This window comes from Mobula hypostoma, chromosome 2, assembly GCF_963921235.1.
Source record: "Mobula hypostoma chromosome 2, sMobHyp1.1, whole genome shotgun sequence".
Taxonomy (NCBI): domain Eukaryota; kingdom Metazoa; phylum Chordata; class Chondrichthyes; order Myliobatiformes; family Myliobatidae; genus Mobula; species Mobula hypostoma.
This window is the reverse complement of record NC_086098.1, coordinates 196,855,060-196,873,523: the sequence shown is the minus strand read 5'-3', so window position 1 is coordinate 196,873,523 and position 18,464 is coordinate 196,855,060. Positions and strand designations below refer to the sequence as shown.

General features: G+C 38.9%; 1 protein-coding gene across 2 annotated transcripts in view; it reads right to left on the bottom strand.

Annotated features, from left to right (window-relative positions):
* LOC134336512 (sodium/potassium-transporting ATPase subunit beta-1-interacting protein 3-like) overlaps positions 1-18,073 on the bottom strand; it is a 200,447-nt gene extending 182,374 nt beyond the window's left edge. For both annotated transcript variants that reach the window (XM_063030787.1, XM_063030793.1), the window contains exon 1: positions 17,829-18,073. In XM_063030787.1, coding sequence (XP_062886857.1) covers positions 17,829-17,882 — 54 coding nt within the window. In that variant the 5' untranslated portion in view covers positions 17,883-18,073. The remainder of the gene's footprint in view (positions 1-17,828) is intronic.
* Between the last annotated feature and the right edge of the window lie 391 nt (positions 18,074-18,464).

The window sequence follows — 18,464 nt, the reverse complement described above, 5'->3', positions numbered from 1 at the left end:
GAACTCAGAAACAATAGTAAGATCACATTGATGAGGCAGACAAGCCCCACCAACAAAATTACTAAGTAAACATTTAACAAAGGCACAAAACTGCCTCATCATTAACCTCTGACTCTAAGATTCATAAAATTAATTTAAAAATTAAACAAGTTATTAAAATCATTGAAATGTTTAATTACTCAAAGAAAAACATTCATGGTAATACAGTTTCATCCCTATTGTTCTTACTTGCAGCAGTAAAATTGACATTAAAGTGAATCTGCACCACAGGACCCTCAGCATAAGCACTGGAGAATCTCAGAAGATCATAACTGGCCACGCAGAGTGCAGCACTGCAGTCTACTGGCATCTCCCACTAAGTTTTGCACCTTGATAATACAAAAATCCTGACTTTACTTGCATTTTGTCAGGCACCAACACATACCCCTACCTTTTTTCCCTCTCAGGAAAGACAGTCTCGTTACTCCACCCTCATCCTTGAAGTTGTTTTTGCTCAATGTGGAAGCTTAAGACTTCCTGTGGAATAACCATTTACATTTCTTGCTTACTAAAGAGCAGATTTGAGTGGGAAAGGAATGAACTGGCATAACACTTTCATTTTACAATTGAAGTTATACTGTATATTAGTAAGAAAATGGAAAAAACAGGTGAAAGGGTAGAAAAGATGAATATATATTAAATTAGAAAAGCACATTTTTTATGTCTGATCATCTCCTGCTGTCATTTAAATTTTGCCAGATGTCGAGCTTCAATAAAGAATCCAGATCACCCTGATATATAAAGAGATGGTGCATTGTTGAATCAGTCAAATGTGATAAAATTTCCATACAAATCAAAATACTAATAATGAAAAATGACTTTTCTTTGGTTTCAATCAGATTACATAACTGAAAATGATTTATAGTTTGACAACGTTCCTTATCTAAACAAAGCATTGCAAAACGTTGAGATCTGATTTCAATATAAATATCATCTAACCACAAAATACAGCTCTGCTATGTGTGCCAACTAGGCATGTTCAAACAGTTGCAATATTGTTTTATTCTTTTAGCCATGCTTTTCTGGAATATTCCAAAATATACGAAGAACTGTAAAAAGTTTCATATTTTCCCCCATTGTAGAAACTTAATTGCTGGAATTTCCTCCCATTCATTCAGTAGGAAAACCTCTTCTACATTTTTTCCAAAAACTCTTCAATATTGAACAGTTGGAAACCTTTGTGACCCTCCTCATCCCAGGTAGAGCAAAACTCTAATATGATTTTAAAAATCGAAGAAAGGTTCAATTAAAATGACATTCAATTAAACTCACTGGCTTTGAATTTCGTTGGTGTGAATAAAAACCATCATACATTTGCATTAAATTAATTGGCTAACTATGTTAACTTCCTTGTTATTTTAAGCTAACTTAAGGCTTCATTATGCAGCAGATAAAAGAGTGGTCTTAAAACTTGAAGGATGCATTAATATTCACTCTTTGTAAGTTCATGGCACTGTGATTAGATTGTTCAAATAGTTGAGAAGGATAGCTATCCTCGCTTATTTAAATATACATTATAATTAACATTCATTCAAAGACTGATCTTGTGCTGTGTATCAGTACTGAAAAGGGGCACAAAAGATCACGTCACATTATGTGCTAACCTCAATGGACTAACTTTCGCTGATCATTAATCACGGTTGCTGTGTAAATGGAATTCATGCTGAATGAATAGTACTTTAAATGATTTCATGGCAATTTTGAGGTTACGTTCTTTTCACAGATTCCCAGGATTTCTTTAAATATATAAATCGATATAATGGATTATTTTGGAGTTCAACAAATCTAGTATATTTAATTCATTTACTAATATTGCATAAACATTTGCATCTCATTAAAAATGTAAGGTTCACATAGCATAATATCGCTGTTCCAATAAACTAGTAAAAAACATAAATGGATGTATAATACTATTACTGTTTCTTTATACAAGTTCATTTTTTGAAATTTAATTCTGAGCATCTTTTCTATGCAATATAATTTGAAGAAAGAAAATATGAAGTGTCAACTAGACTATTAATCAGGAATCAACAATATTAAATATTAAATAATCAGCAAAGGAATCAGTTAAATTGATTCTGTTTAATTGGGACTCATTGGGACCAGTACATATTGGCCCAATTAAGTGGCTGCCCCAGTTATCCAGGTTTCATGAAAATAGTTTAAAAAGTATTAAAAAAGGCAAACTACTGTTTAACTGAGTAACAAATTATGTATTTAAATGAAATATAGAACAAATTATAACACTACCAATACTGTTACAGTACTATAAAACTGTGTATTAGTTTGTAATGATTACCAACAGAAGAATTCATCAAGTATATGCTGGTGTGTTCTTTTCATTGACTGTAAATAAACAAAATCAGCGTAGACACCTAATGCAGATAATGGACTGCCTTCAATGTCTTCCTGCATAAAGTAATGTCATAATCGATCAATAAATTTTCTGCCATCCTGAGTAGTCACTGGTTCAGGTTCAATCATGTCATCATGTCATCATGTCATCTTCATCACTTCCCTCACCTTCATATTCCTCACCTTAGTGTTCTGATACAATGCTTTCAATGATTGTGTCCACCAAATCTTCATCTTCATTGTAACATTCAAGATGGTTGTAGATACCTTCAAATTCTGTGTAGTTCCTAACTTGTTGGAGTAGTGAAATCATTTCACTTCCACTACCAGCTGTTTCTGACATCTCCAATCCTGAATGCTTGAAACTGCAGTAGGCAAAACAGTTCTGAATTGTCTTGCTACTTATTTCTTGCCACCTATCACTGACAAGCTGTATTGCCTGTAAAAGATTAACCTTTGCACTCACTTCCTTTGCTATTGAACAAGATGTCAGTAGATCTTCTTCAATTGCTACGAGAATGTGGTTCATCAACTTTGCACAATACAGCATCTTTAATTTTTTTATGATTCCCAAATCCATTGACAGCACCAAGGATGTTTTATTAGCAGGCAGAAATTCCAGGTGGATGTTTCTCAAACATTCTACACTAGGGTGTGCTGCACAATTGTAACAAGCAGAAACATTTTGCTTGAATTCTGCAGTAGCTCATCAGCCAGTTCTTAAACATTTCAGAAGTCATCCTTGACAATTTTTGTTAGCATAGTACTCGATTGGTAAACTATCCATCTCAGCCCCTTAGTGCATCAATGTTTAATGCTTTTCCCAATAACTAGCAATTTCTTTTTATCAGTTCCAGATATATTTGAACAACACAGCATAATTACACAATCCATTGCTTTCTTTGAAGCTAAGAGTTTTGCATGTTTTTAGCAAAGGGAACTGTTTGGTGTGGCATGATTAAAAAAGCCCCATTTCATCAGCATTGTAGATATCACCTGCACAACATTTCAGAAAAATTGTTAGAAAGTTTTGGAGATCTCCATGTTTCTGCACTTACTGCATCAGTACTACCCTTCTCAATGTGAACTTTCTTAAATTCAATATGATGCCTACATATCTGTTGAGACAACCAGCCATCTGTTGCTGTAAAATCTTCATGACCTAGCTTCTTAGTTATCTACTCTGACTTGTTTTTTCAGCGTTGGTCCACTGACACGTACACCTCATCCAGTTACAATGTAAAACTATTGACTGAGATCATCTTCCACATCTGAATCCTTATCATTGTCCTTTCATTTTTGTGGTGTTCCCTGGTGTCCCTCGTGTAATGCTCATTCTTGTAATTTATTTTGCTGATATTAGAAGTGTTGAATTGTAGAGTTCGGCACTCCAGTTATCTCTGTCAGCTGATGATGAGTGGTGTTAGGTGGATGGCTTTTAACTTGGTCCAATAGGGTCATTTTTTCTGCTGGTGTCAAATCTTTTTTGTGGCATCTTGGCAAAGATCTCAAATTTTTTTGAAACATCAAAGTCAAAAATACTAAATTATCAAAAATCACTGGGTTTTGAATCGGCATGCATCAGCCCAAATGGATAACAGAATACAAGCATGCAACTTACACAACTGTTGAACGAGGGGTCACAGTTTGAGGATATCCAGAACGAGGGGTCACAGTTTGAGGATAGAGGGAAGCCTTTTAGGACCGAGATTAGGAAAAACTTCTTCACACAGTGAGTGGTGAATCTGTGGAATTCTCTACCACAGGAAACTGTTGAGGCCAGTTCATTGGCTATATATAAGAGGGTGTTAGATATGGCCCTTGTGGCTACGGGGGTCAGGGGGTATGGAGGGAAGGCTGGGGCGGGGTTCTGAGTTGGATGATCAGCCATGATCATAATAAATGGCGGTGCAGGCTCGAAGGGCCAAATGGCCTACTCCTGCACCTATTTTCTATGTTTCTATGTTTCTATGTTGAGTTGAATTGAATGATCTTTATTGTTCACTCAACTGTTCACTCTAAGCATGGTGTAATGTCTAATGGCCACACAAGTGCACATGACTAATCATCTCCTGCGCCAATTAAGTGGCAGAGTGTCCAAAATAAACTAAGGGCATCTTGGCTATTTTCTCGATTAATTTTTTTTAAGAGTTGTCCCAGCTGCCCCGATTAACCAATGGCCCAACAAACTAGAATCTACTGCACCTCATTTTAAATCAATTTTGCTTTTTTGGAAATGATTACTCTAACATCTTTTATTTTTAACATGCCTTCAAATATTCTTTTCTATATCCTGTCATTGCCAATAATCATTATTCTCCAGCCAATGAATTCATTAAATGCAGAATCTTTAAAATCCTTGTCTTTGTCCACAAATCTCCACCTCTTATAGCTCAATGCGAATTCACGCACTCTGCAATATGTCAGCACTGCCCTATCCCTATCAGTGCCTGTCCCATGATCACCCCACCTGCAGATCCCCAGCATGTGGCCCTCTTGGCCCTATAATGGAAATATAGTCTGGAATTCACTCCTCCCTCACAGATGCTTCTTGACCTGAGTTACTCCAGGAGATTGTTTGTTGCTCGAAACTGCAGTCTCTGTAGTCTCCTGTGCACTACTTTCTAATCCTTGAAAGGCTTTGGTGAACTCCTCGGTTATTTTATCATCAGCTGTTTTGATCTAATGATCTGTGATGCCCGTTTTTCATTGTTTTTATATACATTTTAAGATTTAATTTTTATCTTGTAACACTAATTCCTTCCAACAATTAAGTCTCAATTTTAACTCAGCTGCACAGACAAGTAACAAGCTGCTCTGACCTCTATGAACCTGCCAAACATTCATATAGTATTACAACACTCTGCAAATTTCACCCAATTTACAGTATGAAACCGAGCACATCATCACGACTGCAGCAATCAAAGTCAGAAGATTTTTTGCACCCAAACCTTATCCAAAAGCCCCATATTCTCCAAAAGCAATGATTCATGAATGTGCTGGTAATCAGTGCCCTCCTTCAAGCTGGCCCCTAAGTTAAAAGATCTATCTCTTAGTGCTGTTTTGGCAATGGCTCCTTTTACTACCAGGTTTGTTACATTGACTGATAGTGAAGCCACAATGGCTTCTGCACTGAAGTCCAAGGTTAAAGTAGCAGGTGAGCCTCACTTTGCATATTTTGAAAATGACTGGTGGTTTTTGATTGACAATCTACCCTCCTGCTCTGAGCAGCAGGTCAGTGAGTCACATTTTTGCAGTGCAGAAAAAAGTGTAATATTGGCAGCGAATCCACTCTTTGGCTTTAAAATGCCTGCCTACTAGCATATCTGTCAGGAAAGCAAAGTAAGATTAATGACCCCATTTTCTAAAATGCACACCATAATGAGGATCTCCAATACAATTATATTCATTTTTCCCTAGTAAATAAAACATCAGCAGAGCCGATTTTCAGTTTCAGTGGTGGTGAGAAATGATCAGTAATAAGTGGCCCACATCTTATACAGCCCATCCAGTTTCCCTTCACTTTACGTCGATGAAAAGGTGTCAACATACTTGTGGACATGGGGAAAAGCAGGGTAAGTGGAATTAGAGGTCAGCAATGATCTTGTTAAATAATGGATGAAGATCAAGGAGTCTTCTCGTTCATTTATATGTTTCTTGTTCAATTAACTACCAATTTATTGTTCACTGAAAATTATTCCATTCTAGTCTTGTCATTCTTCATTGCTGAATTTTAAATGGATGCTGTTATTGTAGGAATGGGATGAACTACCCTTCAACCACAACAACATGGATCTGTGAGTCAAATAGTCTCCACAATTGTCCTTATAAGATCATGAATTGTATCCCATTGGCAGGAAATCACATGGCTGGATTTCTCAAGCTGCCTAGAAATAACTAAAGGTGGGAATATATCTCTATCACATGTAGCTTCAATAGGAATAGAAAGAACAAGAAATATTGGCTCATGGGATATGATATTGTTGCAGGTCTAATTGACATTTGGAAGAAGTTGATGAGCCTCCTTTTTGAATGTTCCAATCTGTCTTATGACACATGCCATTAGGGCAGAGTTTCTAATATTTTAAGGGGCGACCTTTTAGGACAGAGGTAAGGACAAATTCTTTCAGCCAGAGAGTAATGAATCTGCCATGATGGAATGGCGGAGCAGACTTGATGAGCTGAATGGCCTACTTCTGTTCCTATGTCTTATGGTCTTAACTCTGTGATACTGAAGGATTTATGATGTTTTACCAAGTCAGGATAAGGTGTGATTTAGATGGAAAATTGCAGGTATTGGTGTCACTATTCATCAATACTTCACTGGCAGTGTTCATTGTCTGGTATTTGTTTGCTATAAATATTACTTGCCACTTGGGAACATTATTGATTTCAAATGATCTAGAATCCACTGCTGCTACTTGGGTCAAATAGAGCTTTGGTGTAAAGGGAGATATTTTCAGTTAATCTTTTAAATTCAGTCCTTCCTCCAAATTTTGAGGCCTGGAGCTCAGTGGTCCTGATGGAACCTAAGTCAGCACCAGTGAGCAGGCTATTGGTGAGAACATACTGCTTGCAAGCATCATCAATGGCACCTTCTAATACGTTGCCAATGATGGGGAATATGTAGGTGGAGCACTAATAGTTCAGATTTATTCTCTGTTTCCTAAACTGGACATCCCTGAGCAACTTCCAAGATTGTGAATAGACATAAAGCACTGGAACAGCCTGGCTAAATATGCAGTTTGTTCAGGAGACTCTTCAACAATTTTACATTGGGATTGGTTGTTCAAGTCTTGGTGCTAGTCACAATGATGTTACCTAATTGTCATAAAAAAAAACTATCTGGTTCACAGATCCAGGATGAGCTAACTAATTGGAAGCTAAATTGGTTTGGATGTAGGAGATAGAGGATGGTAGTGAAGGATTATTTTTCAGATTGGAAGCTTATGAACAGTGCAGAGCCACAGAGAATCAGTGCTGGGTCCTATATGTATCCACTAACGATTTGGATGAGAATATGCTCGACATTGCTAGCAACAAATCAAAAACAACAGGCTGGGAAAATAAACCAAGGAATGGCAATGGAATTTAACCTAGACAAGTGGAAAGTGTTACACTTTGCAAAGTTAAACCAGGGCATGACCTACTTTGTAAATGGCTTAGCCCTGGAGAGCGTCATAGAATAGAAAGACCAAGGGGTACATAGTTCCTTGAAAGTGATAATGCAGATAGCCAAGGTCCTGAAGAAGGTGTATGACATTCTTGACTTCAGATAGTGGACTGAGTAAAAGAAGTAGAAAATAATGTTTCAGGTGTATAAGATGTTGGTGAGCCCACCCTAGGAGTATTGCATGCAGTACTGGTTGTTGAGCTATGGAAAGATTGTCATTAAAGTAGAAGGGTGCAAAAAAGATTCACAAGACCGTTGCCTGGACTAGAGGGCTTGAGATATAGGGAGAAATTGGATAGGCTGCAGTATTTTTCCCAGAAGTATAGGAATGGTAACTTCATGGCAGTTTTTAAAATCATGAGCAGCACAGGTAAAGTGAATGGCCACAGTCTTTCTCCAAAGGTATGGAAGTGTAAAACTACAGGGCATAGGTTTAAGTTCTAAAGCAAAGATATAGAGGGGATGCACGGAGCAACTTATTTCATGCAAAATGTGATGGATGTATGGAATGAGCTACCAGAGAAAGTGATATAAGCAGGTACAAGTACAATGTCTAAGAAACTTAGGCAGGTACATAGATCGGAAAGGATAGAGGGATATAGACTAAATGCAAGCAAATGGGATTAGCTCAGAGAGGCAAACTGGTTGGCTTGGACGAGTTGAACATGTTCAAGAAGCTATTTCCATGCTGCATGACTCGGCACATAATATTGATGATGAAGATGACTCCATGATTCCAAGAGTCCTTCAGGGAAGGGAAGTTGCCATCTTTACATAAACCGGCCTATTTTTAACTTTAGAACTACAAATGTGAGCAACGTTTATCTGCCTCTTCAGCTGAAGAGCAAATAGAGATGTAAAATAAATGCTGGAATTTCCAGCAGTAATCATCTCACGAACAAATAAATAAAACAGCACAAACAGTCATAAGATGTTGCACTTCAATTCAATATTTGAAAGGAAGGAATAATGTGTATTTAGAAGATTTATATTAACTATATCCAGTCAGTTTATTCTTAAACTAATTTACAGAAGTGACACAACATCCAAAAGTAAAATGCTTTAAGATATTCTATGGTGTGAAAGGTGCTTTCTGAATACAACTACATTGTTTCTTATAACTGTTTATCTGGCAGTGTTCAATTAACAGCAATGTGAAATCATTGTTCTTCCTGATACAGAATTTATTTATAGATTGTTCAGTGTTGTGCTAAAGCAAATGCATTCATTGTTTGTTTTAATTCGTATGAAGCAACAGTCTGCACTTACGTGTTGTACAACTGAGATAAAGAGATCATTGTTGGCTTGTTCTTAGCGGAGAGTTACAATGGGAAAAATAAGAGTAAGCTGCTTAATCACAATCCACATGATTGCAGTCCATGGCAATCAAGATCTTATTCCAAGATATAATAATCCTAATGTGCAGGTTCGAAGGGCCGAATGGTCTACTTCTGCACCTATTGTCTATTGTCTATTGTAATTCTTAGCATATTAAAACAGATCAAAATCTACAAAAAATATGACAAATACTATTCATATTAAGAAAATACTTATCAGTAGATGCCAATTCATACCTAGATACATAAGATAATTATAAATTCCTTGAATCAATTTATCTTAATTTCAGCAGCTATTACAGTGCCTGATTTATGATTTTCTGTATCTGAATAACTTGGATAAGGCCTGGGAAAGTGCTGCATCTACTCACAAACGGAAAGAGAAATTGGGAAAAGTACCTGAATCATTAACATCATTTGTCTCTAAGTGCTGTCTATCTTGGTAAGTACTTCCAGCAGTCTGTGCTCGACAGATTCCTGGACATACAGTTCAGAAACAGGCTCTTTGGCCCAACTCATCCATGACCACCAAGATATCCAATCTATGCTAAACCCGAATTTCCTGCATTTGGTCTATATTGCACTAAGCCAGGGTTCCCAACCCTTTTTTATGCCATGGACCCGAGGGTCCATGGACCCCAGGTTGAGAACCCTTGCTCTAAGCCATCCTATCCATGTTCTGGTTCAAATATCTTCAAACCTGCCTTTACCACTTCTTTGGTAGCTTGTACCATGACTATATGGAAAAACCTGCCCCTCAGATCCCCTTTAAAATTTTTCCCTCTCACCATAAACCTAATTACCCTAATTTTAGACTTCCCTACTTCGGAAAAGAGACTGTATCTATCTACGCTATCTTCTTCCCTAATTTTATAAGCCTCTTGGGCCATCCCTTAGTGGCACTTTGCTTCAGTGACAATATTCCCAGTTTATCCAGTCTCTCCGAATTACTCAAAATCTTCAAGCTAGTTTCAGATTTCCAATATTGTTGATGTTTTTTTTCGAATGCAGATCTCCATTGTGCCCCAGCACAATATCTTGGTGCAACTAGTCAATGGCGACTTCCTCTTTAGTGAAAATATTGCCCAGTGCATTCTCTGCAATACAATGGAATTGCAGTAACAAATAGCTTTAAAATATTCAATGAGTTTTAAATACACAACCTAGCCTCGTCCTCTTTCCATCACCATAGGTAGAAATCAGATTTAAAATCAGAGTAGGAAAGTATTTGATTTACTACTTCTTCTCCTGGTTGTTGGCCATGGCAATTTCCGCACATAAAGAGACTGCTACAAATTACAACAGTTATTACCATTTAAAAGTACTGTAAAATACTTTGGAATATACTGAAGACCACATTAATGGTGCTATATAAACAGAATCCTTTGTATTACTCTTTCCCCAATTTACACATCATTTATTATTGATGGCCTCACACTGCTAGTGCCCAGACCCGGACAATGGAGATGTTATGAGCAATGGAGACACTTCTGCGATATCAGAGACATGAGGTGCACGTGGCAGGGAGCTCAGAAGATTGCCGACTACAAATCTACACTGCACATCAGTGACCATGATGCTTCACTCCCTGAGAGGCTGAGTGTCTTCTACCTCTGGTTTGATACACAGAACAATGTGCTGGCGAGGAAGGCACCCCACCCCCACCCCAGGGGAGCATACAGACACCATCTGGCTGAAGCTGAGGTGAGGAAGACCCTGGTCAGAGTCAACCCACGCAAAGCTGCGGGGCCCAATAATATACCAGGTCAGGTTCTGAAAGACTACACAGACCAGCTGATGGAAATATTCAACAACTATCTGGAGCAATCCATTGTTCCCTCAGTTTTCAAGGTGACAATCATCATTCCAGTGCCAGAGAAGGCAACAGTAACCTGCCTAAATAACTATCATCTGGCGACAATAACATCAACCATTATGAAATGCTTTGAGTGACTGGTCATGGAGCACATTAAAGCCTTTCTCCCAGCTACATTGAACCCTTTCTAGTTCACTTATTGCTCAGATCAATCTACCGACAATGCAATAGCCTCTGTCCTCCACTCTGTCCTGTCCCACCTGGAAGATGGGGTCTCATATGCCAGATTGCTGTATATAGACCAGTTCGATGTTTGCCACCATCATGCCCCAGAAACTGTCCTCACTTAGTCTCAACACCTCCCTCTGCAATTGGATACTGGACTTCTTAACAGAAAGCCCACAGTCTGTGTGGACAGCAACATCTCTAGTCCCATTACACTGAGTATGGGCACTCCACAAGGCTGTGTGTTCAGCCCGCTGCTGTTCACACTGCTGACACATGACTGTCGCAGGATCCAGCCTGAACTGCAAAAGTTTGCAGATGCCATCCCTTACAGTCAGAAACATGCAAATTGATCATGGGGAACAAGGACATGGCAGACCAATTGAATAACTACTTTGGTTCTGTCTTCACTAAGGAGGACATAAATAATCTTCTGGAAATATTAGGGGACCGAGGGTCTAGTGAGATGGAGGAACTGAGGAAAATACATGTTAGTAGGGAAGTGGTGTTAGGTAAATTGAAGGGATTAAAGGCAGATAAATCCCCAGGTCTGCAACCCAGAGTGCTTAAGGAAGTAGCCCAAGAAATACTGGATGCATTAGTGATAATTTTTCAAAATTCTTTAGATTCTGGATTAGGTCCTGAGGATTGGAGGGCGGCTAATGTAACCCCACTTTTTAAAAAAGGAGGGAGAGAGAAACCAGGGAATTATAGACCAGTTAGCCTGACATTGGTGGTGGGGAAAATGCTAGAGTTAGTCATCAAAGATGTGATGACAGCACATTTGGAAAGCGGTGAAATTATCGGACAAAGTCAGCATGGATTTGTGAAAGGAAAATCATGTCTGACGAATCTCATAGAATTTTTTTGAGGATGTAACTAGTAGAGTGGATAGGGGAGAACCAGTGGATGTGATATATTTGGATTTTCAAAAGGCTTTTGACAAGGTCCCACACAGGGGATTAGTGTGCAAACTTAAAGCACACAGTAATTGGGGGTATGGTATTGATGTGGATAGAGAATTGCTTGGCAGACAGGAAGCAAAGAGTAGGAATAAACAGGACCTTTTCAGAATGGCAGGCAGTGACAAGTGGGGTACTGCTAGGCTCAGTGCTGGGACCTCAGTTGTTTACAATATATATTAACGACTTAGACGAGGGAATTAAATGCAGCATCTCCAAGTTTGCGGATGACACGAAGCTGGGCAGCAGTGTTAGCTCTGAGGAGGATGCTAAGAGGATGCAGGGTGACTTGGATAGGTTAGGCGAGTGGGCAAATTCATGGCAGATGCAATTTAATGTGGATAAATGTGAGGTTATCCACTTTGATGGCAAGAACAGGAAAACAGATTATTATCTGAACAGTGGCCGATTAGGAAAAGGGGAGGTGCAACGAGATCTGGGTGTCATTGTACACCAGTTATTGAAAGTGGGCATGCAGGTACAGCAGGCGGTGAAAAAGGCGAATGGTATGCTGGCATTCATAGCAAGAGAATTCGAGTACAGGAGCAGGGAGGTTCTACTGCAGTTGTACAAGGCCTTGGTGAGACCACACCTGGAGTATTGTGTGCAGTTTTGGTCCCCTAAACTGAGGAAAGACATCCTTGCCATAGAGGGAGTACAAAGAAGGTCCACCAGATTGATTCCTGGGATGGCAGGACTTCCATATGATGAAAGACTAGATCAACTAGGCTTATACTCGCTGGAATTTAGAAGATTGAGGGGGGATCTTATTGAAACGTATAAAATTCTAAAGGGATTGGACAGGCTAGATGCAGGAAGATTGTTCCCGATGTTGGGGAAGTCCAGAACGAGGGGTCACAGTTTAAGGATAAAGGTGAAGCCTTTTAGGACCGAGAGGAGGAAAAACTTCTTCACACAGAGAGTGGTGAATCTGTGGAATTCTCTGCCACAGGAAACAGCTGAGGCCAGTTCATTGGCTATATTTAAGAGGGAGTTAGATATGGCCCTTGTGGCTAAAGGGATCAGGGGGTATGGAGGGAAGGCAGGTACAGGGTTCTGAGTTGGATGAACAGCCATGATCATACTGAATGGCGGTGCAGGCTCGAAGGCCCAAATGGCCTACTCCTGCACCTATTTTCTATGTTTCTATGTTTCTGTGACACAACAGTGCTTGGCCTTATCGAGAACGATGACAAGATGAAATATAGAGAAGAAGTGGAGCAGCTAGTGGATTGGTGTGAGATGAACAACCTAATCCTGAATGTGGAGAACACAAAGGAAATCACTGTGGATTTCAGGACGGTGCAAATGAACCATCCCCCTCTGTGAATACATGGCTCATCCAAGTTAACTCTTCCAAATTAAGTGCACCAAGTTCCTGGGAGTTCACATCATGGATGACCATATCTGGTCCCTTAATATCATCTCCCTGAACAGGAAAGCACAGCAGCACTTCCACTTCTTAAGAAGATTAAGGCAAGCAAGGCTTCCCCACCCCCACCATTTTAACTGTGTTTCACAGGACACCATTGAGAGCATCCTGACAAGTTGCATCTCCATCTCGTATGGGAGTAGTCAAGCATCAGGCCAGAAGTCCCTACAAAGGACTGCCAGAACAGATGAGAGGATCATATGGGTCTCCCTACCACCCACTGGGGACATTTATCAGGAGTGCAGTGTACACAGGGTCCTTAGTATTATTAAGGATCCCATCCATCCATCCAGCATCCTCTTTGACTTACTACCTTCAGGCAGGAGACTATGATGCATAAAAACAAAAACAGACAGGATGAGAAACAATTTCTACCTGCAGGCCATTAGGATTCTGAACTTCCAGCTGCATCGTAATTGAAGCGTCACTGGTTAATCTGCTCATATAGTTCTTGTGTATGCTAAATTTACCACTAATACCAAAACTGCAAAGATAGTTGATAGTGAGGAAGAAGGTTCTAGGGCAAATAAACATTTAGATGGACAAAAAAAAAGTGGCAACTTCATTCAACCTAGAAAAGCAAGTCAATGTTTTTAAAGTAGAGAAATAAGACAAGTGACTTCATGATTCTGGCAGCATACACGTTCAGAGATTCAAAGTGTATGCATGTCTATAGATCCATTGTTCGCAGGAGGGATACACAAAAAGAAGTTAAGAAGGAGAAGGAGAAACTTGCCGATACTGACTTAGGAACAGAAAAGAGAAGGGAGGTCATGCTAAGATTGTACAACATCTTATTCAGGAGTTTTGTGAGTCAAAAAATAACTACAATTACTGCAAATCTGCAATAAAATAGAAAATCTTGGAAATACTCAAGCAATATCTGTGGAAAGAAAAATGCAGATAGCATTTCAGGTTAAAAATACAGAACTAATGAAGACCTCTAAATGTTAATGGTGCTTCACTTTCAACAGATGCTCCTGACTGACTAGGTATTTCCTGCAGTTTGTTTTTAAGCTAGTGGTATTGTGTACAGTTCAGCACATCAGACATTAAAAAGGTTGCAATAACATTACAGCGTGTGCAGAGCAGAGTCACCATGATGTTGCCTAGGCTGCAGCTTTATAGTTATAAGCAGCAGTGCCTGTGGCTGCCTGTAAGGAGACTAATTTCAAGGTTGTATGAAGTATACATATTTTGACAATAAATGTACTTTGAACTTTGAAGTTTATACAAAGGCTGTATCCTTTCAAACTAAAGAGATTCAGAAGATATTTAGATCCAAGGATAAAGTAGAGAATGCCATTTTCCTTCACTGATTTACATATTTATTCGCATGGCCTTAAATGTCACCTTCCAAGAGATTTGACATGTAAAGAGATTATGACTGCACTTCCAGATCTAGCATAAAGCATATTATCAAGTTCACTGATGATACAACAGTGATTATCCTCATTGGAAACAAAGATGAGTCAACATACAGAAAGGGGGCTTGTCAAATGGTGTGAGAACAACATGAATTTCAACATGGACGAGACAAAAGAGATAACTGTGGAGTTCAGGAAGGCACAGGTTGATCATTCTCCATTGCACATCCATGGCTCTGCTGTGGAGAGTGTGAAGAGCTCTCTAAGTTCCTTGGTGTGCAGGTAACAGACGATCTAACCTAGACCCACAACACCTCCTCACTAGTCAAGAAGGCACATAGTGCCTACACTTTCTGAGGAGATTGAGGCATGCAAGTTCCTCACCCCTGCTACCCAGTCTGGCAGTCATAGCCCTGATCCATTCTGATCCATTCAGAATATCAGTACTAAAATATTTTATTTATTTATTGAGAGACAGTGCCAAATAGGCCTTTCTGGTCCTTTCAGCCATGCCACCTGGCAACACCAATTTAACTCTATCCTAATCACAGGACAATTTACAATGACCAATGAGCCTACCAACAAGTACATCTTTGGAATGTGCGAGGAAACTGAGGAAGCCTAAACCATCACAGGGAGAAAATACAAACTCCTTACAGGCAGGGGTGGTTTCACATTTCTATTAAAAGCTGTCAAAAGAGCCCCAAAACAACATAACTACAATAGGATCTAATTAGCTCATGGATATGACAATGCAACAAGAAAACCAATACTTATTTACTGTGATTTGAACTATTTATGTCATAAAGTTGCACCAAGATTAAAAGAATATTTTTCATTGATAAATATTCAATAGATAGGGATGACCTATGAGTTACTGCTCACCCTTCATTTGTAAATACTGTTAATAAAATATATTCTCTGGATGGTGGGAATTTAAATTCCTGATTGATCATAAAATTTACTTGCATTCATTTCTCAGTAACTCCACACCTAACACATCTGCATATTTTTAAATAGCAAAAGAAAGTTGTTGAATAAAGATACTAAAGTTAGTTTGATCTTTGGTTCACTCTCATTTTACATTAAAAATACTTTGAGTCAAAAAGGGCAAGACCTCAGCATTAGGAATCAAAATCTGTTTGTTGAAAGCCATGCTAGAGGCCAGCCAGCACTTCAAAGTCAAGTGCAAGTCTCCATTACTATGTATATATATTATTCTAGACCATCCAAATATTGAACTTCAGTCTAACCTATTAATCCTAAACATAGTGTTAGTATGACGTTTGTATGCTCTTATAGTCCAAGAAAAATTATAAATTCAGTAAATAGCTGTAATCAAACGTGCTCCTAGATTCATGAAATACATTCACGTGTCGCCTGGGACTGTACTCGTTGGAATTCAGAAGAATGAGAGGAGATCTTATAGAAACATATAAAATTATGAAAGGGATAGATAAGATAGAGGCAGGAAAGTTGTTTCCACTGGTAGGTGAGACTAGAACTAGGGGACATAGCCTCAAGATTCAGGGGAGGAGATTTAGGACGGAGATGAGGATGAACTGTGTTTCCCAGAGAGTGGTGAATCTGTGGAATTCTCTGCCCCAAGAAGCAGTGGAGGCTACCTCAGTAAACATATTTAAGACAAGGTTGGTAATTCTTTGCATAGTAGGGGAATTAAGGATTATGGGAAAAGCCAGGTAGGTGGAGATGAGTCCATGGCCAGATCAGCCATGATCTTATTGAATGGTGGAATGGGCAAGATGGCCTACTCCTGCTCCTATTTCTTATGTTCTAATGGCAATTAGCCAAAAATGACTTAGTTCTTATCTCTACAGAAGCAGCCTAACCTGCTGAGTAGGTCAATTATTTTGTATTTTTATATCAGATTTCCAGCATTTGCAGTATCTTGCTTGAGAATAGATACAAAGTGTTCAATACACAAGTGGCAAATAAATTCTGATTGTTCTGAGAGAAACTTCGGTAACTTCTATCCTTATCTCTGAACCGCTATTAATACTGAAGAGCATCAGTTAACTAAAATAATATAGTTTGTAAAGTACAACGTTAAGCTGCTGCTACTGATTCTCGTTCTGCCGAGTTTTTTGTCAAATAATTCGCTGTAACTCGTTTAGATCTGGGATACTTCTGGGAAAATAAAGACGAATCTCAAGGTTATATACGATACTGTATATGTACTTTGATAATAAATGTAATTTGAACTTTAATTCTGGGGTAATTAAATATGTATGAACTAATCACCACTGGATTTGAAACTATGACAGTTAATTGCAGAGTCCAGTTTGACAATTTGCATTGTGTGGGACAATTATACGGATATGCGCAAAATACTTTCCCAAAGCTGAACTGTTTCTCGTGTGGGTGAAAGGCAAAAATACCAATTAAACCACACCGAGTTTTCTGCTTCCCTTGTTTTGCAGAGTTTAAACAGACGTTACAAACTGCTCGCAAGTTGTCGCATAAATGAAAAATGAATTTTTTTTTGTTTTTTTACACTACGTGGGAAGCGGCTAGCGCCGAAATCTGTAGTAACAGTAAGCCTGGCATGTACCATGCGCACAAATCACTGTCATTAAAACGGAAGAAAATACACTGATATGAAACGCCATCCCACAGCACAAAAGTGGAATTGCTCCTGCCAACCGCTTCCTTGCTGAAAAGGATCCCTCCATTAACCTGGAACAAAGGGTAGCGACACCAGCGGGAGATGGGCTGCACCGCCAACAGTGAAAAGAATTCTCCCCACCAACCAAGGAAAGATACATGACAACACGAACTACAAATTACCGAAGGACAATTAACCGTTGTTTCAGTTACTACTTGTACTTTACGCCACAGAGAAATAGAAAAAGATATTGCAAAGGAATTGAAAAACACACTGATGTTCAGACTTTTGGGGGGGATCGATTTACTGTTTTCTATTAAGCTTTGGCACGTTATTGCACGCTGCTGCAGTTAGATTTACAAAATGATATTAATTAGTTATATTGCTCTAAAGTTAATAAATAATAAATATTAAATAGCTCATCATCTAACAAATCTGATCAGAATCAATAGCCCTAATTCATAATAAATGCATTATAAACGTTTTTTACACTCACCAGCTGAAGGATACACAGGAAGATTAGAGCACAGCGCCCGGTACAACAACCCATCCTCAAATTCAGGAAGATTTGTAGGTTCTGTGACAATGAGGATTTTTTTTATCTGATAAACTAAGCAGTCACTGAGGCTCATCCAGCACCATAACGAAGATAAAGAGGTATTTGCAACGCGAGAAGCTTTAGGTGTCGGGTTGTAAAGTGCTTTCTTTGTAGGCGATGGTGATCGCAAGTAATGGAGAGCTTCTAACTGCCTGGCAGAAACTTCAGTGAAGTGAATGTATCGAGCTGACAGCGAGGAGTGAGTGTGTGTGTGTGTGTTAGAGAGAGGGAGGGTCACTAACGGACGGATGTTGTTCACTTAAAGACAACAGCCTATTTTGGAAGGAGGCGATTATTTACACCCAGGCATCTTCCGTTAGTAGCGGCAGCTTTCAAAGAATTTTCAAGCCAACTCGAAGAGTATTTTAATTTCTCCCAAATACCAAAAATCTTTTTAACTCATATTACCCAATGCAAAATCTTTCTTAGCTAGCCGCTCACTCCTGTTGTTTGAAGGCTAAATGCAGTCCGCCAACATTAAATATCAAAGTAAACATGAATGGAATTCGGATATTGCCGTGTACAGTATAATAG